The following is a 26664-nucleotide window of genomic DNA, read 5'->3' as shown; positions in this document are numbered from 1 at the left end:
TGTCTCTTTTATAAAAGTATATTTTAGAAGCTATTCAGGAAATCCAACCTGTTAAATAGGGTCAGGCAAAATGATCTGACACATTTGTAGGTTAAATAAAATGCAAATAAAGTAAAGAATCAAAAAAGTCTTTTTATTTTCGAAAAGTACATATAATGCCATTTTTTTCATATAGTGCCATTTTGTCAATCCCACCCTTCGCCATCTCTGCGTGGGTTTTCTCTGTGTACTCCGGTTTCCTCCCACATTCCAAAAACATGCTAGGTTAATTGGCGACTCCAAATTGTCCATAGGTATGAATGTGAGTGTGAATGGTTGTTTGTCTATATGTGCCCTGTGATTGGCTGGTGACCAGTCCAGGGTGTACCTCGCCCGAAGACAGCTGGGATAGGCTCCTTCGACCCTCGTGATGAAAAGCGGTAGAAAATGAATGAATGAATGAATAGTGCCATTTTGCTTTGTTTCCTTATAATGCCATTGTTTTTTTCGGTTCTTTTTCAGTTGCTGCCATGAATTGGACTGGTGAGCATGGCGCTTTCATTGTGGAAACTTTTATCAAAACAAACAAATCTGAAACTGCAACACAACGAGCGTTCTGTTTGCACTTCAATCTCAGTAGACATGATCCCGTACCAGCTCCAAACACCATCTTGTTATGGGTTACCAACTTCAGAGCTACTGGATCTTGAACTGGAAGGAAAATCAACCGGCTGACCTTGCACTGCCAGAACTGATTTAATTTTTAAAACATAATGAAACAGAATGCCATTATGTGTACTCTTTGAAAAAAAAAAAATGTTGATTCTTTACTTTATTGGCCTTTTATTTAACCTACAAATGTGACAGCTCATTTTGCCTGACCCTGTACATCAGAACATACAGAATAATTGAATTCACCTAATTTGTTACAAAACCCACTCGGTCTTTACTTTATGTACAGTATGTATTATTTACTGCACAGCCTTTGGTCACAGAACAAAAGTACAACTCAATGCATTTGTGAAATAATTATTGTAAGATATTGCAAATTTGTACTACAATTGTCGTCTGCTTCTTGTCTGTGATATATATGTCTGTGCATATGCAGTGGCCAGGCGAACTGAATGGCTCCGGTTGCTGCTGGTTACCAACCTCTGTGCTAACATCAATCATTAGGCCTGATACATGGAGGCAGTGAGGGTTAAAAAAAACGCCGCCTTGGAAATAAACAGACCTTAGACACATCCTCTTGCTCCACAACAAAACACTTAGACCAGTGGTGTACAAAGAGTGGCCCGAAGGCAATTTGCAGCCCAAAGCTTGTTCTTTAATGGCCTGCACTGAAAAAAGTGAAATGACTGTCTCATTCCTTTACATTCATTCATTTTCTACCGCTTATCCTCACGAGGGTCGCCGGAGGTGCTGGAGCCTATCCCAGCTGTCTTTGGGCGAGAGGCGGGGTACACCCTGGACTGGTCGCCAGCCAATCACAGGGCATCAATTAGTTTATAACAAAGCAAAATCTATAATTATATGTAATAGTAAAAATTAGTTTTTTCCAAAATGAAAAATTAAGTTGTAACAAAGGATAAACATTGTTTACAGTCTTTGTTATGAATTATATTTTTACTTTGTATGAATGCAGTTTCTGTCTTTTTCTTAAGGTCAAAAATGAATTTCCAGTAAATCAAAATGTATGGTTTCAACCACACCATAAATTTAATTTGGGAAAATTAATAAATTTAGGTGTAACAAATTACAGTAATTTTTTTTAAAGTTGATCCAAAGTATCATTTTTTTCAGTGTGCGCAACAAACATAATTAGGCAGGAAAATTCAAAGAAGAACAGCACAAATATGAATTGATTATGATGCCACTATCTACTAAGCAAATACAGTAAACCTCGGATATATCGGACTCGGACATATCGGAAATTCGCTCACAATGGACAGATAAAAAAGAACCAATTTTTCTGTAATGCATTTCCAATAAAAATTCATTGCATATATCAGATTTTTTATAACGGATTTCGCCTATTTCGGACAAAATCTCCAGTCCCGTTCCAATTTCCCTCGCATATATCGGATGGCCGCATCGTGGCCTTTGATCCATCTTTGATCCATGTTCACAGCCAAAGCTGAAGATTATAACATCTTTGTATGAATTACAGACATGTACATGTACAACGAAAAAAAAAAAAAATCTCAAATCTGTAGAAATGCTTTGGCTGTGGACATGGATCAAAGAAAGTTCCCCCATGGCATTGCGCGTCTGTGTAATGAATGTGGCAGGAAGGGTGGGCCCTAGGTCTACATGAGGCCAAATCCCAAAACAGTAGTGAGGTTAAGATCACGTAGGCCTACGTTATGCTAATCTTGTTGATGTCACTGGCTATTGTCTTTCTCCTGGCTCCAGATTTAGGACAAATATAAAAGTGAGTGACGTCAATAATACTAGCACAGCAGTGAATGAGATCTTAACCTCACTATTGGAAATAACGTAGGCCTGACGGGCGTAACTTAGCCTAGCTTAATTAACAATTTGTTATGCTCAGAGTCCAATAAAGTTAAATTCTCATTACCTTACGTCTCTTTTCATTGCCCAGTCCAGGTACATTGGAAACATAGTCAATGAAGTGCCTTTTTATAACGGATAAAATCCGATTTAGGCATATACCGGATATAAATCCGATATATGCGTAAAACGGACATTTTCCGGTATACGCATATAACGGATTTTGCTTATATCGGACAAAACCAGTGGGAACAATTGAATCCGATATATCCGAGGTTTACTGTAGGTGGACACAGGCGTAAGCTTGGGAAAGACACAAGCTGTTCGTTTGTTTACTTTCCGTATCAGTGCCCACTTTGTGTTTACTGACGCTTAAACCAGGGGACGAGGCTATGGCGGTGGACGTGTCCAAATGTTATCAGCTGTTGTCTGAGAGCTTATCAAAAGAGTCAACACAAACTGAAGATAAGGATATGTGTTCTGCATTTTAGGGAACACGTACAGGAGAGGTGGGGTTGAAACACTTTAGGGGAAAGATGTGCATGTGTTTCTTATGTGACGTCTAGCCACGCCCATTTTGTACATCAGCCAAAACATAAGGCACACCTGGACAATCTCGTGAGAATCAATACAAGAGTTCATAAGAATGAACACAGCTTAAAACAAGGAAGATCAAATAAAATCTAATGAGAAGACATCATAGACTGTAGCGTGGGTCGAAGGGAGTTCCATAGCTTGGGGGCAAAGGCAGCAAAAGAGCATCCCCCCATTTATTGGTCGTCATCGGGACTTGTGTGCGTGCAGGGTGCTGGAGTGGTGACGGACAGTTAAAAGTTGAGCTAAGTATGCTGGGGCAGTTTTGAAAATTATTCCAAATTGTATCAGGAGCCATTGCAAAGAAGATTTTGGTTTTTGTTTTGGAGCATTAGCGAGAAGGCAGGGAGCTGCATTTTGCACCAACTGGAGCTTGAGAAGGAAGGACTGATGCAATCCGGTTTAAGCCTCGAGCTAAAACAATCAATTGAATCAATTAAAAAAGTTATAATATGAGAAAAAAACTATGGTTGCAATTTTAGAAAAAGTAGGTTGGGTAAAAGTTATAATACTATGATATGAAGTCAAAACATAATATGAATAGAAAAATGTATGAGAAAAAAGTAAAAAAAAAAATATATGCAAAAAATGTACCATGAAGAGAAAACTTCATAGTAATATTGTGCTTTGTCACCAATAACATTAATGACACAAATATACAAACACCATATCTACATGGGTTGGTTTAAAAAAATGAAAAACTGACCCCACATCCTTTGATTTTTCAGCAAGCGGCCCTTGGTGGAAAATATGGACACCCCTGTTTTAGCCCATGGCTGAAAATGATTTATTCACTACCACAATGGGCTCTGCATGTCTCGGTAAAACCACAGTAGCCAGGACTGTTTTATTTTGACAGTTCAGACCAGGCAAGGAGGAAAACACACAGCACTGAGAGAGTCTGCCAGTCTTTCAAAAGTCCATCACTATAGCCCAAATGCTCAGCCGTATTTTAGAACACACCCATGAAAAGTAACGGGTCTGGCTGTAATATTCCTTCACAGCTGCAAAATCTGTAGCCTTTCAACCAGTCTTTAATCATAAAAAATATTCATACCTCCAAAGAACGCCCAATCAAGAAAAACCTGCACATTCGTTTGTAATAGGATCTTTCGAATGCAACAATCCACAAGGTACAGAAGTGTAACTCCTACTACCACAACTACTGCGTAAACAAATACAGTTGAGCACAGTTTTTGGCTAGCGGAAGTCATCGTTAGCACTCGTGTCAAGGGGAAGACGGAGCATTATTATGGCATATATTCATTCATTAATTTTCTATCGCTTATCCTCACGAGGGTCACGGGCTGTGCTGGAGCCTATCCCAGCTGTCTTCAGGCGAGAGGCGGGGTACACCCTGGACTGGTCGCCAGCCAATCACAGGGCACATATAGACAAACAACCATCCACACTCACATTCATACCTATGGACAATTTGGAGTGGCCAATTAACCTAGCATGTTTTTGGAATGTGGGAGGAAACCGGAGTACCCGGAGAAAACCCACGCATGCACGGTGAGAACATGCAAACTCCTTCAGGCCTAAACAGAACTTTTTGTGCTCTCAGGCTCCCTATTCAGTTTCAAAGTCCTAAAGCTGCATTTTGACAATGGAAATCCAGCCAACAAATTCAAGGAAACATGTCCGTGTTCTTCTATTTGTGCATACTTCAAATCAAACATTACAACGTTCAGATGCCCAGAACCCTTTTGGCACAATGGATGCTGTCCATTTGGGCTACTCTGGCATCGTGGCAGCCTGCTTGGAGTTGGTTTGGAGATCTCCCAGACTTCTGTCTCATAGCATGTGGATCACTGAGACACACACACTTACAGAAATCAAAAGACAACTTTGTCTTGCTGATTGTCAATTGGAGCTGTTAAGTGTAATGGAATTGAACCCTCATTTATTTTTCAACTGGAAGCAAAGAGACAAACCCCAAAGAGGTAACAGAAAATAAAAGAACAGCCAAGCCACTAAAATGAACGACTCTGTTTTTTTTCCTCCTCTTTCCCTCTATGTCCAACAAATTCCATGAAAATTGCCCTGGTGAGTTTGTGAAATCCTACTGTGAGTCCAGCAGACAAACAGACAGACAGACAGTTAAAACAACATAACCTCCATGGCGATGTAGTCATCACTGACATTGATTTTCTACATTTGGGAAAGGACTATACTCTGTATTATAATAATTTATTCTTGAACGGACGTCTTTTGTCTTCCACTAAAACAACAAAGAATCCAAATCTTCAGTGTATGTTTCAAAAACCTGAGTAATGAAGCTTATAAGCTTCCCCAAGGCTAAATTCAAGCACTTTTCAAGCTCTACAAACATCAGTTTTCAAGCTTTTTCAGCACCAAACAGCCATATATCCTCATACGGTACGTTTATTCACTCAACTGCAGGAAGTACCAGGGATTTTTTTCAGGTATGACGGTCATTATGGGTATTTGGACATATGTATTTTAGAGTACAAATATTTTTCATAGATAAATTATGGAATATTACAATTACAATGGGAAAAATACAATGGGTATTGTTAAATAGTAGACTAAAGTTCAACTAAACTCAGTGTTTTGCTTCCGTTGCACTTTTTTCTTTTTTTTTTTTACACCATGTAGTGCTTGGGGGTTGCTACACAATTCACCCTGGAACTATTACAGTTGAGGATGTTGCCACCCGAACAGTTCAGGCAGTAGGAAGAACCAGATTGTTGCATTTTCTGGCCTCTCCTATGAATTTATTGAAACAAAAATAAAAAAAATCTATCAGTCAAAAGGTCAACCTCTCCCGTCAACTTTTGTTCTTTGATTTCCAAATCACCGCAAGACTTTTTCTGCCTTTAGCATCCCATCATTCTTTCACCTAAATACTTCAACTGGTTCACTGGCAGCTGGACTCGCTGAATGGAGTTGTCCCTGGACTTTGACAGTGCAGGCTTGAACAGCCATCTGTCTGTCCATCCATTCCCCCGCCCCCAGCTCGCCACTGCCCTATTATCGATCACGAGCCTAACCAGGGAAAAACGCTGCGTTCGCTCAACAGTGAACCTTTCCACACACATCTGAGCAAACACAGCATTCTGCAACTCACGTCTGACATAAGACGTGATAAAGCATCAGCCTTAAGCTCTCTCGTTAATGTTTTATAAGTCACGTGTATACAGACTGATGACTGTTGATTTCAACTGACTGTTGATTTAGGAAATGACTCTTTGTCACCTCCAACAAGGAGGTTGTCTTTTCACCTTGCATGGGCTTCTTTCGTCTACATTTTTGGGATGTCAACCTGGATTAGTAGATTCTTTGCAGTTACTCAAGTAAAAAAAAGTAATATATTCATACCGCATTGAATTGATGGCAACTGCAGTGTTCAGTTCATGCTCATAGACTTGATTGGACATGATCGATTCAATTCTTAACAATACCATTAGGGATAGTGTGGATCTTTTGACATGACGTTGCAACAGATTTACTGACTTACCTCCCACTTCGTCCCGTGAGCAGAGGTCTGGTTGGATTTCGGTGATGAGGAACATAGTTCTGGTTAGTTGGTGGGGCCATTTAAAGGGCTATTATGCTAATTTTCCGGCCCTTTGTTTTGAATTGTGGACCTCTACAGAGCAGCTACACACAATAACCCACACAGACAGCTTTCTACTTTTTCCAGCTTTATTACCTTGTCTTTACAAAACAGTCTGTTTTAATTTATTCCACCCACCAGGCATACTCCCACTCCCAAGTGTTCCTGAAGACTTCTGGACGACTGCCGAACCCCACTTTCTAATTTTGTTGAAAAAGGAGTTGATAATAAATGAATAAACCCTGTGGCGCGACTAGTAGTTTTTGCAGGACTACCAGTGTTTACAAAAAACTCAGGCAGACGTTATTGGAGCAAAAGTAAAATATTTTCATCTGTCATGAACATGAACGTGAAATAACCGCCAAACTCTTGCTGAAGCCACAAGCAGTGTGCTCTCGCCAGGAAAGGTATGATCATGTCGGACACACTGTGCGTCTACATGGTGCCCTCATGCCCGGCTTCTGAGCTCCACAGCGCCAACTGTGCCTCTGACAACAATGACTGTTCCTCCTCAGGCAGGCCAGGTAGACACAGCGCCTCCACATCCCTGGTCTCCTGAGCTGCAAGGCAACAGCAGTGCCTATGTTCATATACGGTAAGTATAACTTGAACACCTGAGTGTAGCGCTACTGTAGTAGTAACAGTCTGTATGTACTTGTTTCTTCTAGTTAATTACAATGAACTCCATAAAAATGTCCTACAATCACCAAGGCAGACAATCAGGCAGCAGATAGCTACTTCTCGTCAGGAAATGGAGATCTAACTAAAGTTGCCAAAGAAATGCAACACGAAAGGCTCAGTACCATAAACTTAGCATAACTGTTTAAGTTATGATACCTAAAGGAGCATCCTTAATCTGTATGATCTGTCTGATCTCTAGTAGTTCCTCTCCTTGATGATACATGCGTTCATAATTTGCCAGTACAATGATCACGACAGCACAAATGAAATCCCTTTAGATAAATTGTGAAATGAAATGTTTTTTTTTATTAGTACTATAACAAACTAACTGGGCATATAAAGATTATGATTAGTTTTTGTACTCTGAGTCTCAGAACTACAGTCTACCACTAGTCTATTTCTATTGTAAATAAATCCATCATAAGATGCTAACTGCATGTACCTGTAGGCTGCAAAATGAAAAAATGAAAAGATACTCACATGAAAGTATCTGTTTGGTGGGGGTGGGGGGACCTCAGAAATTCGGTCAAGGTGGAAAATTAATTAAAAGTCATTTTAATCACGTTTTCTCAACTTATGAAAGGAAAATGCATTTAAATGAATTTAAAATATTAAGTTTATGTAATTACCAGCATTAAGTTAATACAACTCATAACAATTAAGTAAGAATGTATTTAATTAAGTGATACTATTAGTGTTTACAGTACATGGGAGAACATGCAAACTCCACACAGCGATGCCCAAGTTGAGATTCACACACTCCATCTCCTGAATGTGAGGCCATAAATGTAAATACAAAAGAAAAACAAATAAGTAATTATAAATGTATTATGCTTATCCAAAATCTGATTACTCCCTTTGGGTCCATTAGTAGGAGATCAGTGTTTAAGCCTTGGAGGAGTTCTGCACAACAAAACTGGTGCGTCACCTACCCGATGCAGTCATTTGGTCCCAGTCTGCAACAAAGGCCAACCCCGGGGAGGCCATCCAGGCCAGGAAGGACGCCAGGAGGAAGAGCATGAGGCTGGAGCCATGTAAGGACGCCGCCATGATGCTGGGGAGAACAAAAGAGTGAAGGAGTGACAGAGCCGCTATGATTTTAATTATCAAGTGAACTCTATGATGGCATGTCAATGTGAAAAAAGAAAAAGCCAATTCGGCCTTCCCCTTTCCTGTCCCTCTCTCTCTCTCTTCTTGTACAATGCCATTTTTCTTCCACTGTTTGGCCTAAACATGTCTAACTTTTAACCTTTTACTTGCCTGAGTGGATATAATCAACTGGCTTATCAAAATAAGCCATTAAAGACACAAATACAACTCCTGCTTTAGCAGTGTCACAATAAATGTCTTCCTGAGGGAACCTTAGTGATACAGTAAGTCTGGTACAAGTCTCACAGAACAATTACTGACACCAAATGGCAAATGTAGATTATATTACTACTTCCAAAATTAGTATGCTTTTTCTACCTTGCACAGGTATTTGTATTTTAGTTAATCTAGTTATTTTTATGCTTGATAACTTCAACCGCTAAACTGTGATAATTTTTTTTTCCAAACCGTGCTGGAGTGAGGCGATGATGTTTGAACCACGATGTGTACATTTTCCAAGATCTAATTCAATAACAATAACAGTGGGCCTTATTTTACAAAGTGAGAATCGGGTTCACCTCCAATTAAAAGAGATTAAGCTTCACTGGTCATCACCAACAGTCCCTCTATGGTCCAAGTAAATAAGCGCCTGCTTGGAAGTTCAATCAGTCAAGTCCAAATATAGGCCAAACTCGGTACGCAACCACAAGCTATTTACAGCTGTGTGTCCACTTAACTTTTTCTGGGAGGCCAAAAAAAAAGAGGCTCCATCTCTTCTCGTGCCACTGAGAATTTATTTAACGGAGTATCTTACATGCAAGAAACACTACCTTATTAGTTTCTTCTCCGAAGTGACAGTAAGAGATATGGTTGTAACGATATGCCATAATCACAGTTTGGTGTCTGCTTTGGTTCAAGGGAACAAAATGCTAAGTAAACATAAATTCAAACATAAAAAAACTGTAACCTGCTGGCATTTATTTCTCTAAAATTGTCAAACTAAAAAAACCCATAAAATAATACATAAAAATAAAATAAATACATTTTTTAAATAAAACGAATAATAAATGTATCAAATAAAAAAAAAATCTGCAAAGTAGGATTCAGCATTAACAAATTGAATGTTTTTGTAGTTAGGGCAGAGAAAAGCTGTAAATGACTTTCCAAATACAATTTTTACCCTTCATAGAGCCCTGTAGACATGAAATAACACTCTATAGTCACCTTTACATTCCTATTTTTCATTGTTTACAACACACTGCTCAACTGTAATGTGTAGACTATGGGATAACTGCAGGGACATAAGTTCACACAAGTAGCCACAGCTTCAATCATTAGCAAACTAACCAGGTAACTAGTTAACCTCTCATGTATTTATTCGAAACTTAAGAAAGGGTTTCAAAGGGTAAGCCAAAATAAGACACCAAAAACATACCACTCCCACACAGAATGAGAGGAGAATGTCTTTTCACTCTACCATGTTTGCCATGCCATGGGCGACTCCTTGCAGTGTTAGGTAATCTTTGTTTGGCTTTTTAATCTAATGTAATGTCTCAATAAGGTAACATTACTGACACCAAGTGGTCAAACTCCATACTACAACTTGTCTTGACTACTTTTTGACTAATAATAGGCCATTGTCAACCACAAAACAGCAATCCTTATAAAAACATTTTTTGGAAAAACACGAGAGAGCAAGGGCAATGTTCGAACCGCTGATATTGATCTGACATTGACACAAATCTGACACACTTTTGCTACTTGTTTAATATCAAGGAAAAAGTAACGAAGCTCAACGTGATGACTAAAACGATTAAACTCGACATTACAATTACCACCGACAGTGGCTGGCTCTTTTCTGTTAGGGCCAATTACTTTTTGCCGTCCCGTGGGAGTTTCTCATGCTTTGCAAATGTGTGAAACTGTGGTGTTGCGAAAATCCTTTTTTTAAATGCGCCATGAGGTTCAGTTGTATTAAACTTGTGTGCCACCTCTGCAAACTTGTGCAGGACAAGTTTTGCACTCAGACATCAACGAAAAAGACACACAGATGATCACTCTTACTCTTTGCAAAACATGCGAGCATGCACCTTTGTTGTGATCACGTGGGTTCTGCATGCTGAATAGAAGCACTGTTGTGAGTTTGTACTGGACTGAATTCAATATACTCAGATACTATTTTTTGGCTGACATAGAATCAATATTTCAATCCCACCCTCGGCCATCTCGGAGTTTGCATGTTCTCCCCGTGCATGCATGGGTTTTCTCCGGGTACTCCGGTTTCCTCCCACATTCCAAAAACATGCTAGGTTAATTGGCGACTCCAAATTGTCCATAGGTATGAATGTGAGTGTGAATGGTTGTTTGTCTATATGTGCCCTGTGATTGGCTGGCAACCAGTCCAGGGTGTACCCCGCTTCTCGCCCAAAGACAGCTGGGATAGGCTCCAGCACCCCCGCGACCCTCGTGAGGATAAGTGGTAGACGGGCGAGGAGCAAGCCGGAATAGCGTACGGTGGCAGCTGTAATCCGGGCTTGATTACTGTATCAAAAATAGACATCTTTATGAGCGTCTCAATTACTCACGTGTTATTCCAAAGGGTTCTCGCAACGTAACTCCCATGAATACCGAAGATTCACTGCACCATTAATGTACATCCCTAATATGGTTACAACACACTAGTGTGTGAAAAATATGCAAAAGAAAAAAATTGCAGTGAGTGGGCAAAACTTCCAGAGGCCTCACAAGGCAATTGAAGAATTCTAGCCAAGAAGCTGTCTTGAGCTCATAAGGCCCAACAGAAAAGCTCCATTTAAGAACAATTATTCACAAATTAGTGGCCAGCTCTTTCCGACTTTAGAATCTCACTGCCAGTCAAACAGGCTGATGAACCAAAGAAAACCTGTATGCAATTCAAGCAAGCCAGATACGGTGAAAAAGAAAAGAAGACAACTAGCACGACCCTCAGTATTTGTAGAATTATCCATATCCTCATCACAGCTAGTTCTGTGCCATGGCTCCACGGAATTTCATGTCAATTGGCTTTACTTAATGCCCAAAGGAAAGTGGAAAAACAACCCTTTGGTTTCATGTGTAAGTTTGTTGCATTAGCACATATAATGACAAGGATATATTTCTTGCATGCAAGAACGAGCCAGCGAAAAACCCACACTCCTGAAAAAGTCGGTGTGAACCAATTACAGAAGAGGGAGGCTCAAGCAATGGTCTCATGGGGGTACTTCTGCAAACATGCTGTATGGTCAACTTTACTCTACCTCTTCTACACACACACACACATATTCATGCACTTTAATTAATCATGTGTTTGTCAAATACAAGCATGCGGAGGAGGAGGCTACCAACGGGATGTTAAGATGGAGTAACGGCGTAGAGATAGAAAGGTTAGGGGGAAAGAAGTCACATCATCTGGTGTGTACACACTCACACAGGGCAACACTGCAAGTAAGCTAGAGTTTATTTTGAGGTTTCTGCACAGAAAAATATTTGCATTGTAGGGATTAGCGCGATAAGCCCCCTTTTCCATTCTATGGCATAAACGACAAGAGGATGTCCGGTGGCATACATTGTGGTCGCCTACAACCATAACAGGGTTGTTAGCAGGAGTGTTAGCCTGTGTTCCATAGTGCATGCACGAGGTGATAAGCCACCAGCTTCACACTATGCCAGTGAGGGTGTTGCTAATGTGTGAAAAAGTTGAACAATGTGGCAGTTGAGGCGGCAAGGTGGAAGACTCCTAGTGGATTCTTTGCAATACTGTAAATACTTACATTATTTATAAATAGAATATTTATAAATATTTATTATATTTATATATATATACATATATATTTATATATATATATATAAATATATAAATATTTATTATTTTTAATAATATTATTATTAGAATATAATATAGTTAGAACACAGCATTACTAACATTACAAACATTATAGAGACCTCATGACATTAAACAGCACCCCTATAGCAACCTTTATCCTCATATTACCCAATGTAGTAGACATAATAAGAGTAAATAAGTCATTTAAGACTTAAATAGTGTGTGTTAATATAAATGTGTTCCCTGGGGGAGCTGAAGGTGGACAGGAAGTGAAGAGGAGGGTTCAGAATGGAGTTTTAGCTTGTCATGGATTAATGCAGCAGTAGTAGCCCTCGTTTTTATTATTGTTGTGAGATCAGGAATTGACCTGCAGTTTGAACATAGCCCTGGTGACCAGTGTAGAAGGCTATAGTCCAAATCATTCACAGTGTCTTTGAATGCCTCTTCTGAATGACTTATATTTGAATTTTAGTCCATTTAGTCATTTGTATATTGGAAAATGCTTAATTTAGGCAAAAAAAATATTTAATATCAAAAATATTTAAATACTTAACAACCCACAAACCAGCATGATTTATGAATTCATATATTTTTTATAAACGATATAGAGTGAAACTGTAAAATTGAATTTAGACTTTAGACTGTTAACAGTGTTTTTAGTAAGTTCAACTGGTCCCACACCGTTTTGTGTTTCTGTAAATGACAGACGGATCATTTTAAGCAGTGTAGTGAAGCCTTTATTTACTTTTTACAAATCTCAGTGAAGCATTGGGTCTACCTATTTGGTGTCGGTGGATATTATGTCCATGAATGTCTTGAAAAGGCATGTTGTTCTCCTAAAAGTGGACCAAACAAGTGAGGCAGATGAAGTTAAACAAGCACAAAAACGTTGCAAGCCAGTTTACATTGTTGCTCTTGTTCAAGTCAGGTCATTTTAATCATGCAATTTTGGACTTAAACTATGCAACGAATGAAAAGACATACTGTAGCAGTTTCCTTATGAGTTGGTTCGGGTCATTCATCAAGATACTATGGCGTCATTTACGTGCACACAACAAAAGTGAGACGAGAGTTATGACACGCTGTCAGCTTTAATTTGTGGGCATTTCCAGGGATACACACAAACATCTTTATAAATGTGTTGAGGTACACTTTAGTCTGGATAGAGCGGGGTGGGCAAATATTTTGACTTGTGGGCCGCACTGAGTTAACAAAATTGTCCGGGGGACCAGAACATATATTTAACACACAAACTAACAAGTCATGTTGCCAGTTTGTATGTTAAAAGTTGAAATACTTGGAAAGCAACTGGCGGGCCGGATTCAAACACTTGGTGGGCTGTATGTTGCCCCCGGGCCGTAGTTTGCCCACCCCTGGAATAGAGGCTTGAGGAATTGATGTACCATTAGTGATCAGCATCCGGTGACTTTACAGTATCTACCTCTGCATGCGCTTTAAAACATTGCTTGTGCTATTCATTACTATACTGTTGTTAACTATAAAGTCATCGTCTGTATTAATGCTGGCTGAGCTGTTTGCCTCTCACCGCAGTTACAACCTTGGTTCTGTTCTTTTTGTGTTGTGCATTATACTTGTTAATATTAAATGACTGTGGTCATAAAGCTACCGCACAGTTTCCATTCCACTTTCTCATGCATTCCAAAACATTAATAAACTTTTCAAGAAAATGGACCTTGCATTGTTCACAGAAGACGTCTATCCTTGGACTGCTCTGAAAATGTAAAACTAAGATTCACGGTTGAAAGGGTGTAGTCCAACCCAACTGATTCATTATTTTATTAAGATGTGTTTCTCTAACTATAACTGTAAAAATGCATGCAGGCACGGACACCAACATAAGGCTCCACATAGGCAGGCCTGCTCCAGAAGGGGGCGGAGCCCAGAGGAGAAGCAGCCAGCAGCTCTGCCCGTTCAATGTATTTACCACTCCCTTCATACATGCATTAGACCTGTATTTAGCATGCATATATATTATGTGTGTTGCACACAGACTGCCACACAGGAAGAGCATTTTGAACCCACTCTCGGGCCGTTACATTTGGATGGAAGGAGGCTCCGATGTCTCCTTCCAACTCCTGTGTCAAGAGTGGAAAATTCAGAGTCAGCAGACTGGTATGAGAGGAGCCTCAGCTGGAAGGAGATCAGCACACACATCTGCACTGCACCCTGCAGTGTGTGTCAGTGTTTAAAACCAAGTGTGTGCATCAGAGCAAGAACAAGACAATGAGTGCAAGAGCGCAGCAAGCGTTCACTCCTCTGAAAGATAACTTTGCAGGCACGAACTTGCAACAGCCAGTGTCAAATTTTCAAGCCGCAACTGTCAAGTTCACGTAAAAACAATCACAATAATTCCTCTCTCTCTCTTTTTTTTAAGCCACTGACTGACATGGTCTGTAATTTCACAAACCAGTTATTTCAACTTGAGCAGTCTGACCTGAGTGGAATTTTAATTTGCAACAAATTCACACTGCGCAAAGTGGAGTTACTTAGTGTGCACGCTGAAGTGCACTGAGGACTAATGCTGCATTCAGGACAACTGGGGAATTTTGGACTTCTGGCTAGGAAAAGTGCATTGCAACAGTACTTTTTGGGAGTTCCTATTCGTGTATCCACATTGATGGCAGAACCCCGTTAAAACGTCAATTACTGTGTAAATGTTTCTCCTTTTATCGGTTAAAAATAAGTTCTGCATGGTGTGAAAATACATTCATCACGCTATCATATCTTTGTGTTACGTTATTTGATAAGGTTTTCACTTGTCTCAAATTCGACAACAAACATATTGAGGTTGTCTGCCATGTTTTCATTTCTTTTAATTTTCTTTTTTTTACTTTCTTTTACTTTCTTTTGCTTTCTCTCTAATTGGAGCTAAGGCTATCGAAGTGAGATAATACCTCCTTTCTCCTTTCCCAGCAGTTTGGAAGGCAGCATTAGTGCACAAATGTAAAAACTCAAAACTTGTTTTTCAGACGCCCCAGTTTTCGTATAATTACATTTTCGTCAACAATTTTCACCAAAAATGTAGCCTCGGGGAAGACCCAGGACATGTTGGAGAGACAATGTTTCTCAACTGTCCTGGGAATGCCTTAGGATCTGCCTGGAGGAGCTGGATGAAGTACGTAGCTGGGGAGTGGAAAGTCTGGGCTTCCCTGCTCAGGCTACTGTCCCCACGACCCGACCTTGGATAAGCAGAAGATGGATGGATGGATATTGTTTATCCATCCAGCCATCCAATAAATATCGGATATCTCAAAAAGCCCATATTGGTCAGGCTCTAGTTGGGAGTACCAATGCCAGTGCCGAGACAAAGAAAAAGCATGTGGCTTATGTAGCGTAGTGTAGTAGCATAGTCTGTCTTGTCTCAACTGCAGGCTTCATTTTGGAGACAAATGAGATGCTAACACGACAAAAAAAATGTGGGTCAACTTCTTCCTGCCTAAATCTTTGCATATTGAAGCAAATTAATGTTGGGGGGGGGTGTGCCTAAATTAAGCGTTTTCACGCATAAAAATGTATAAGGTATTCATAGAATGCACGCTGTGAATTATTTGTAGCATTCTACACTGGTCACTGTAATGTTCGATGAGACACACAAGCACCAAACTTGATCGCCAGAACTACAGGCTTTTATTGCAGGTATTATTAACAGGCACAGCAATACTTTCTAAACATCCCTAATAAAAACACGGGCTACTGTTGTGGCTGTAACCCATGCCAAGCTGAAACTCAACTCTGAACCCACTTCCATCACTTCCTGTCTCGACCTCACCTGTCTGGAGGGCTCTGATAATTAAAAAGCATATGTAGAAGATACAAAAATAACAATTGATAAATATACACCTCATTCACTAGTAAGTTGTTCACCAAGCAAACATTTTTAACAACAGTATGGACATAGATGTTGGTACAGTTGGTTACGTTCTAATAGTTTGTTTTGCACGGAAACATCATCACTATCAACATAATGTAATTGATAAGCCTTTAAGACCATTAACTATTTCAATTTGGAACTACTGCCACTCTATAAATAACATGACAAGTCCAAAAATAAACAAACACGTGTAATATTAGGCAACTTTCTCACTATTTCGTAGGTTATAATAAAGGTCTGCAAGGGAGCATCGACGTGAGGCGAATATAGCAAAGTTTCCCATGCATTTTTGTTGCTAGCTGTCACTCAAATGTAGCAAGAATCATACGCTTACGAGGAGTTTGCAGGCAGCCTCGAGCTCACAATGCAAAGTTTTCCCACGACAACTCCGTGGAGGAAAAATCGTTATCATTATTCTAGCTGAATGAAACAGAAACATATCCATAAACAACATAAACATATGCTTACTTTGCACGACGTCCTAGGCTGGAATCCTGCAAGGAAACAGATGGACTTTTTCACGGCAACACAACTTGACCATCTGCACGTACACACGTACACACGTACACACAAGCGGAGGACTTCTTGGGTCCAGGAGGAATTCCTATTTTACTTCCACTCGCCTTTTTTGGTGTATTAAAGGAATCTTGTGAATCCTTCCTGTGTGCTCCTCGCACTGGGAGAGCCCACGTCCACGTACGCACGCACACGCATACGTTCACGGTGAGAGTCTCACTCACATGGCGGTGAAGCGTCCTCATCCGCCAACAGCGTCCAACCTCCTCCCCGTAGGAGCAGCCAACTTCCAAAATACATCCGCCTCTTAAAGAGCTGCACACACAAACGCACACGCTTGGTTTAAATAAAATTTAAAAAATACATGCGACCCTCGTGAGGATAAGCGGTAGAAAATGAATGAATGAACATGCAGTAATCAGTTCGCTCGTGACGTCACAAAAGCCGCCACACTGAGATGAACACAAATATCACAGAATGAAATTAAATATGATAGACAATAATTCTAGATAGCTGTTAAAAGAATGTTAATTATAGTTGTTAATAGATAATGGTAGCAAGCTAATTTGCTAGCTAGCTAGTTTTTATTATAGTAATGGTAGCCAACAATAAATAAATAATAGATGCTCATGCTGGCTATGAGCTAGCTTGCTAGCGAGAAACAAAATGTTCAAAATTTTGCATTTTCCTTAAAAAATTATAAAAATTTAACTAAAAATACAGAGGAGGACTAGTTGAAAATATGATAAAGTGCGAATAGACGTAATCAGAAATAATATATGTTGCTAGAAAGCTAACTCTTTACCTAGCTAACTAGTTATTTGGATACATGAATTTGTTTAGAGCGAAACCAAAAGTGAAACAGTCCAAGTACAACAAAGCAAAAATAGTTTCTACTTTTTATCATGGTAACAGTTAATTATAATCATAATAATGAATGAAGAATGAAAAATAATAGCAGTAAGAAAGTAAGAAATAGAATATATGTCCTTATATATGTCATTTGTAATGAAGGTGAAAAAAGTGAAGTAAGAAGTAATGATTTTTTGATATTTTTTTCATTCATTCATTTTCTACCGCTTATCCTCACGGGGGTGCTGGAGCCTATCCCAGCTATCTTCGGGCGAGAGGTGGGGTACACCCTGGACTGGTCGCCAGCCAATCACAGGGCACATATAGACAAACAACCATTCACACTCACATTCATACCTATGGACAATTTGGAGTCGCCAATTAACCTAGCATGTTTTTGGAATGTGGGAGGAAACCGGCATACCGGCGAAAACCCACGCATGCACGAGGAGAACATGCAAACTCCACACAGAGATGGCCGAGGGTGGAGTTGAACCCTGGTCTCCTAGCTGTGAGGTCTGCACACTAACCACTCAACCTCCGTGCAGCCCGATACTAGGATACAGTAGTAGTATTATTGTAATGGCCGATAATGATAATAACCACAATAATTGATGTTAAATCTAGTTAGGTGGCTTGTGGATCAAAGCTGTGTTGCAGGGCCGACAAGGAAGCCAGTCAACTTTGGAAGGAGTTGTCAACAGGGACATAAGCTAGTCAGATCTGTGGAAGATTCCACAGGCTCATTCACACCTCCTACGACACTTCCCTGTCCTCATAAGCGCTACCAGTGTTTGAGGAACAAGGAATGCTGTTACCTCGTCAATTCCCACAACGCAAGCCTCCTGCACATCCTGTCAGCCTTTAAGCCCATGCTGAAGATGGTACCAAGACCAGGTCCTGCGAAAGCTAGCTAAGGAACTGGAGAGGAGTCCACAGGACGACAAGAGGCCTGGCGCACACATCATCAAAGTGATGATTCCACAGGAAGAAGAGAGTGAGGCTGAATGAGGTGGAATGTTGGGGCTGTCAACCACACTCCTCTTGAGAGAACAAACTAGCAGAGTTGCCAGAAAAAGGGAGCGGAATGAACGACTAACCCCATCAACAGCCTCAGGGTGCAACACCTCTACACGGAGTGACAGGGAAATGTCTCTGCACTGGTGCACAATTTATCAGGAAATTCCACCCACCTGTATGTTAACATTGGGAATAATGAGTCAAATCAAATATTGGGAGAGAGAGTTCCACAAGCTACCCAGCTTGCCTTATGGCAGGACTATATGGGTGTCATTTTGGCATTTGTTCATTTTGTTTGTATAGATATTTATTTGTATGCATGGTGCAGTAGGTAGGCTGCGTTGTCCATTGTGTTGTGTCTTGACGTGTCGTGTTGTTTGGACCCCCTTTTTTGTACAAGCTACAGATTTTTTTTACAGAGTATTTTCTGGACTACTCAAGCGTGCCACAGTAGCACTACAAGTCATGTTGCTGGATACAGCTTCGATGTTAAAAGTTTAAAAAGACATTTAGAAACATTCCGTGGGCCAGATTATGCCGCTTGGCCGCAGTATGCCCGCCCCTGTAATACCTGATAATCCTAATTGAGTAGCTTTGTAGCGGTAAAGATGGATGAAGTAGAATGTTTTGCGTGTTCTAATGTTATAAAGTTAGATGAGTGTGCAGACATGCTTAGTTAGTGGCTGGCTATACAAATAGATACGTTAATATGAATATGTACCATAGTGGTAAGTTTAGTCTGTTCTAAGTGTGCACATCCAAACAAAGCACTTAAACAGCAACTATTAATTTGTGCAGTATTCCCTTACTCAAAAGACTTTCATTCACCATCTGTAAGGTTTGGCCTCTTTTGATGCTGGCATGGAAGATTCTCAGCACCAGTGACGCCATGAGAGGCTCGCCCGGAATTTCAGCTGTCAATGGAAGTGCAACCACTCCCCCATGACCCCTCCTCGTCGAGCCAGAAGCCATCCATTAGCATGGGAGGTCCCGCCCATGACACGTGAGGCAGTACAATTCCTCACTGTGTGGACATAACTACATAGCATAGCATCCCATAAAAACACAACACCAGCACCTATCAAATGTGCATTGTTTCATTAATAAAACTGAAGAATTATGGTTGCACTTGTCTGAGATCCTCAAAATAACAGAAGTGCTCTGATTTGATGTTTTTGGCTCTTAATCATAAAAAGTTTCCTTTAAAAACTGCATTTCGTGTTCAGTTGTGTTGTCATTGACTAATATATACATTTGACTGGTGATCTGAAACATTAAAATGTGACAAACATGCAAAAAAAAAAATCAGGAATCAGGAATCAGCAATGCTTTTTCACACCACTGTATATCCCATGCTCCTGTTCCAGCCATAACAACAATCTGGCAAGGTTTTTCTACTATCACTAGGTATTGTGAGCCTATCATAACCATGCAATACTATTTGAATTTTTTGTGTTTAGACATACTCTATTATTTAGCGTATCTGATTTATATGCGCTATTGATGGTCCATTTTATTTTAACTACAAAATGACCTATCCATTTTTGCGGGGGTATGCCAAATTGTCCATAAGTATGAATGTGAGTGTGAATGGTTGTCTATGTGTGCCCTGCGATCCTATTGAGGACGGTATAGAAAATGGATAGATGGGTGCAAAATTAGTATATATTACATGTTGAATACAGGAAGTGCACAAAAAATGTATTATATACAATTCATGTGAACATGTCCATTGGAACATGTATGCATGTTCGATATAAAATTAAACCATGGCCTTTGGTACCATATGTTTGCCGGTGGTGGTGTTTTTTTTTTGGTTGACGAAAGACTGACTGAGCCAAAGACTGACAGCACCATTAGTATACAAGAACGGTTCTGACTATGATACAACATTCTCTCTTTTTTAGTTGAGACATTCTGACATTTGAGCTGGTCACATCAGCCTGTATATTCCAGCAAATTGGATTTTTCTCCGAAAGAACACACCTTTAGCTCCCCACATCAGATGTTTTTTGCTCCTCTGTTTGTGTTCCCAGCGTAATGGGAGAATGGCCTTCGTGTCATCCCCCTTCACGTCACCCATAATGCATTTAGGGTACTTTCACATCACACAACAGTTCACAGCAATGTCAAAGGCCCTGCTGGCAATATTATACCCAAGTGAGGGGAAGGCTGCAGGGACAAAAACACAAACATCCTTTAAGAGACATTCAGTGTTCCAACTTACCCTTTTAAATGTCACAAATTGTCCATAGGTATGAATGTGAGTGTGAATGGTTGTTTGTCTATATGTGCACTGTGATTGGCTGGTGACGAGTCCAGGGTGTATCCCGCCTCTCGCCCGAAGAGTTGGGATAGATTCCAGCACGCCCGCGACCCTTGTGAAGAAAAATGAATGAATGAATGAAACTAAACATCTAACACTGTGGCAACTTTAATTTTGGGGCAACACCCCACCAGATGGTGCTGTTTGTCTTTCACAGAAACTCTGAAGTTGAGCTCCCCTAGGGTTGTGTCAGACGTCAGAACCAATGTTGTATACTGCACCTCACAGAACCTCAGATCAAAGAGCATCAAAATTTTCACCCTTATTATAATGACTTATTCCAAAAGAGAGGCTTGCACTGAAAGCAGGAAGACTCCAAAATTTACAGTGCGGAAACTGGCCCACTGGGCGATTCCAAATTCTGTTTTTAAAACCCTTAACATCGAAGCTGTATCTGGCAACGTGACCTGTAGTGGTACTGTGGCACACCTCAGTCGTACAAGAAATAGTAAGATGCAATTGGTAGCTTGTACAAAAACGCAATCCAAATAACACGTCAACACACACTTGATGCATAACCCAACTACCTCTACGCAAAATACCCATGCCAAAATTACACTCATAGTCCTGCTGGAAAGCATGCTGGGTAGCTTGTGTTAATATCTCTCCCAACATTTTGCCGTATTTGTTCCATGTTGCTTAATTGCAAAACATCCTGAGGAGGCCGTCAGGGAAGTAAACAAGGAGTGACGTTAACATACTCTTGAGAGCCAATGTTTTATTGTTCATAGCTTATATTGCTGTTGCCTCTGGACTACCCAGCATGCCTTGTGGCACTTGTAAATAACAGTTTGCATTACGTGTTATGTTTGCCACTTAGCTGTTGTTTATCACCAATGTAGTAGGAGTAGTTAGTAGTAATACAACGATGCGTTAACTTGCTGTAGATATGCTGTTTTCAATTTGTTGCACTGTGAATAAGTATGTTGTTCTCTTTGGTGACCACACATATATGGACTGCCCCTCTGCACATTTTTTAACCCAATGTGGGTGTTCAAAGTGCAGCCTAGGGGCTATTTGTGGCCCACGGTTAGTTGTTATTATTGGCCCGCAGCGCATTGTAAAAATAAAATGGTAAAAATAAAGCAAAAAGGCACAAGTAGAAAGAAAAGTCTGAAATGACAGGGTCGTTCTTTGAGCCTTTTTGGTAAATGATACAAAGCACATAAAAATAAGTGAGCCCTCACATCTTTTTGATTTTTGTCAGTCCTTGGTGGAAAAAGTTTGGACACCTCTTGAACCATGACCCACTGTTTCAACTCAGTAGCCCGCCATGAGTCTGACAGCAGGGGGTGGATGTGAAAGACATGGATGAACGTGTGGAGGAAATTAAAGTGAATTGGTGAGATGACGTGGTGTGAGCGAGAACCACTATGAGTATCAGCATGAGAGCCCCGCCATGTGCAAAACAACACAATTAAGTGGGAGGCTTAAAGCATAATCAGTGAATGCATAATGCAAATGATGTCCCCCCGGCCTCCAGTGGCCACGCTTAATGTCGCTGGCCATGGCGGAATACAAATGAGGAACTTAAATCTGATGAAAAGACGAAAGAGTGAGAGGAGTGTACAATGAAGAAGTGATGGAGGAGGACTGGGGAAGGAGGATGTTTGAGAGGGTTCTTTTTAAATACAGGGCACAGATGAATATTTTGGCTTAAACCTATTAGTATATACAGTATATAGGTGCAAAATAAATACCATAATAAGACTGTTCCAGATTTTGGTAGCATAAATCTAACTCTAAGTCCTGACTCTGGGCACCTGCAGGAACGCACTCCCCGAGCTTCTCAGAGCCCGAGATGGTTCATGTGACTCTAACATGTCAGAGGTGTACTTTAGCGCAAAACACTGAATCCATCACAGCTCTGTTGCGGCCACCTGAAGCATTCCGCAAGATTGAAATCTCTGTTGTAGCATCACACTAGCTATGTGTGGTGCAGTGCGGCCAAATTGAATGAATTTACAAGAATAATAATAGACATGGCTGCACGGCGGTCGAGTGGTTAGCACGCAGCCCTCACAGCTAGGAGACCCAAGTTCAATTCCACCCTCTGCCATCTCTGTGTGGAGTTTGCATGTTCTCCCCGTGCATGTGTGGGTTTTCTCCGGGTACTCCGGCTTCCTCCCACATTCCAAAAACATGCTAGGTTAATTGGCGACTCCAAATTGTTTTTAGGTATGAATGTGAGTGTGAATGGTTGTTTGTCTATATGTGCCCTGTGATTGGCTGGGGACCAGTCCAGGGTGTACCCCGCCTCTCGCCCGAAGACAACTGGGATAGGCTCCAGCACCCCCAGGATGCGCGGTACAAAATGAATGAATGGATAATAGACATATCGATGAAAAATGTGTCATAACTCCATTTACAGTAGTTATTGGAAATTAATGAAGTAATGAAGTAAAGAACTAATAAGTAGAGTAGTTTCTGAGGAAATGAGGCACATAAATTTAGAGGAACTAAAGAACACATTACACTGAGGTAAGACAACAGGACAAACATATTACAATATGTGCAAGTTGTTAACAGGCTGTGCAACAATGCTCACATTCTTACATCTTTAGGTCAAAGGTTGACTAAAGGATCATGTTGTCTTCTGCACAAATATTTCCCAGACTGCATCTTGGTTGTCTATAAATCCGTCTGACACCCATGCGTGGTATGTGTCTGTGTAAAGTGGCCGAAACTGGGTGAAGCTTGGGTCCATCTTCATTACATAATCATTGTCCATACCCCTGGGGCCTCTGTTGTTTTGGAGAAGACAAGCAGCAGCTGCAAGTCTGCTGCTCATTCATCCATTCATTCATCCTCCATGCTAACATTGCTGTTAAAATGCAAAGTGAATTCATGTGTTCCAGGTTTTTTTTTTTTGTCCCGTCCAGCCATTGGGGCAGATAGTATTGTTGATCTAAATGCCCTTACATGCTAGACAGATTTGCTCTGTGTCAGGAAAGGTGTTTTTGTTATGCCATTTGGAGCGACTGGACCGGAGCAAGAAGAAGAACAGAAAAGAAGAAGAGAAAGGTGGGGGGGGGGCAGTAGAGGGAGAGACAAAAACAGCAGCAACAAGAATTCTCATAACAACAACAGTGACAAACAGAACAGTTAAATGTCAATGATGGCTAAGGGTCACACTGGAGATGATATCAGTGAAATGAAACAGTTCAACTTACCAGTCATTATTACTGTAATAATAGCATACCAATAGCATATAAACATCAGGGATAAAATGGTCGATTGTATAGAGAAGCACCCATGTGCTGTGAGTGTTCCAGGTTTGAACCGTCACCATCATACACGATTTTACAATTCTTCACTGTCATACAAGTATAAAAACAAGTTAACTACTGTTTAGTGCAAGTTAATACAACCAAATGAAAGTAAAATCATTCCGTGCAGTCAGCTGCACACTCTCACATGTATTATCTCATGCTCTATTCCTTAGTGTTTTAACACGTTAACTTCAATTGTATATGCGTAAAACCAAAGCAAGGCAATGTTTTAAGTAACATTTTAACATTCCTAACTGTCATACATGAATAAAACCAGGTTACCAACTGAACAACACAACTAAAATAAAGACTATTGATCCACTTTAGTCACCTGCTATTTACGCTGTAGCATCTGCTTGGTACAATTAATTTGTGTATGCATGTGCTATTTATTATCTGTATTGACCTCCCAGACTCTTTCATATGACACAATAAGTTCCATTTCTGGTTTTATGGTTATCATCATACTTTTCCTCTTTGCCATAACAAGTGCCCTTTTGTGGTTTGCATCACAAAAAACAAAAATGTCAAAGTTTTAAACAGCATTTTAACAATTTTTATGATAGTACAGGGCTCTACATTAAAAACAAAAATTACTTGCTCATGGGTAATCCTTAAGGTGAGAGCTAATTGCCCGAACTTGCCCCATTTAAAATGAAAAGACTGCCATAATGATATCATCTAATTTTTGTGGCATCACATGAGAATCTCAAATAAAGATTAAATGATTATCATTTCTTGTGGTTGTTTTCCTACATAGATCATGACGTTGCATGGAAATCTGGATTGTCAAGAGACTTCTAGGCACTTAGCCTTTTATAAGTTGTGCACCACAATGAAACATTATTGAATCGTCACATTTGTGTACTAGTAAAGTGTTTTTAATCCAGAAAAAAAATGCTTAATGGTCACATGGTCTTTGTGAAGCAAAGGTGAGAAAAATGGAGAAACACAGAGAAATGGAACCCCTAGATTTTGTAGCTTGTGCAAAATCAGCACTTCATATTGGGTCTAATCGGTGGTGTTTCATTGTGACCACTTCAAATTGTCACAGCAATGTGATTCACTCACCTGTGCCATCATTTGATTTGCTGCCGCTAATAAAATACTTCTTTAGGAGGCACTGTTTCATCACTTTTTGGTGTTTTCCTTCAGAAGTTGTTGAAGAATTAGACGACAGGCAGGGGACGCCATGATAGATGTTTTCGTAGTCAAACAATCGCTGATTGGTTGAACGCGAACAAGAACGGGTGTGGGTAAAACGTGGACTGTGGACCATGGTCTAAATAAACTTTTATTCTGATTGGTCCATTTCAATATTTGCAAGGATTGGTTTGCAAATTACCATCGGAATTACGCAGTCCGTGTTTTACCAACACCCAACAAGAACCGCTTAAAAAAAACTCTTCGCAGTATGGCAGAGCACTTGCCTGACGGGTATATCACTGATTGGATTTACTTGCCCGAATTTTGTTTTAACTTGCCCCGGGCCATCTTTACATCGTTATTGTCGAGCCCTGTAATACGAGTATAAAGATGAAGATAAGCCAAATTCCATTTCTGATTTATGCGGCTATCATTACACATTTGCTCTTTGCCATCATTGTTGCTGTTAAAAAACCAAAACATTTTGGCATGTTTGATTTAGGGGCCATCCATAATTTTCAACATTTTCACGAGCGTACAAACTGTACGGGGGGGGGGGTTAAGACATCAACTTACGCTTTTTTGAAAACCAGAAAATGTCGATGTCTGTATGTTCGAACCGCGGGACGCAGTCAAAATTTAGCGCGAATAGACTGGTCCCCTGTCGTCGTATGCTAGCGCGAGAGCATACCAGTCCACGCGATACTCCACGTAGCTCTGCGTGCTTCGCATTCCAACAATCAGACAATGGCCGACCCCGGTGATTTCGATTACCTATTTTCGTTCATCAAAAAGAGAATTGCTGCCATTCATCGCTCACCGAGCAATGCATACGAACAATACATCAATGTGTACTGCTTTGTGCGTTCGGACAGAAAGCGGAAGGACGCTGTAGCGGCTGGCCAGGCGGCTTGGAAAGGTTCCAAATCGAAGGAATCGAGCAGGGCGGATTTGTTCCAAAGTGCCGTTGCGAAAATGGAGAAGATCAAAACTAAACCGACCATCCTGAATCTATTCGCCAGCTCTGTGTTTATTTTCTATATTTGGGCATGGACCTGGCTGTGATTGCCATTTTCTGAATGACTCTGTGGTGGTGAATTTGACTTTGTGGACAATGCAGTAACAATCAATGTGATTTTCACTTCCTGTGATACACTGACTAAACTATAGGTGTGATTGTTAAGCCTTTTCAAAACAGTTGTGGCATCTTTATTGCATACTTTGCATTGAGTTGAGTTCAAGGGTTGTGTCCATCATTTCAAAGAAGTTTTTTTTTTTTTTTTTTTTTTTTTTTGGTCCCGTCCAGCCATTGGGGCAGATAGTATTGTTGATCTAAATGCCCTTACATGCTAGACAGAT

General features: G+C 40.3%; 1 protein-coding gene across 2 annotated transcripts in view; it reads right to left on the bottom strand.

Moving 5' to 3' along the window:
* Positions 1-16978, bottom strand: part of ghra (growth hormone receptor a) — a 30178-nt gene extending 13200 nt beyond the window's left edge. The window contains exons 1-2 of one of the 2 annotated variants that reach the window (XM_058070428.2): positions 16914-16978; positions 8284-8405 (exon numbers count right to left, since the gene is read on the bottom strand). In XM_058070428.2, the coding sequence (XP_057926411.2) occupies positions 8284-8401 (118 nt within the window). In that variant the 5' untranslated portion in view covers positions 8402-8405; positions 16914-16978. Of the gene's footprint in view, positions 1-8283; positions 8406-16641 lie in introns of both variants that reach the window. The other variant, XM_078789601.1, reaches the window with a different exon arrangement.
* Positions 16979-26664: the final 9686 nt, after the last annotated feature.

The sequence above is a fragment of the Doryrhamphus excisus genome, linkage group LG3, assembly GCF_037039965.1.
Source record: "Doryrhamphus excisus strain RoL-2023G ecotype Guam linkage group LG3, RoL_Dexc_Guam_v1.1, whole genome shotgun sequence".
NCBI lineage: Eukaryota > Metazoa > Chordata > Actinopteri > Syngnathiformes > Syngnathidae > Doryrhamphus > Doryrhamphus excisus.
Note: the sequence above shows the minus strand (reverse complement) of the source record. Positions and strands in the feature narration are given on the sequence as shown.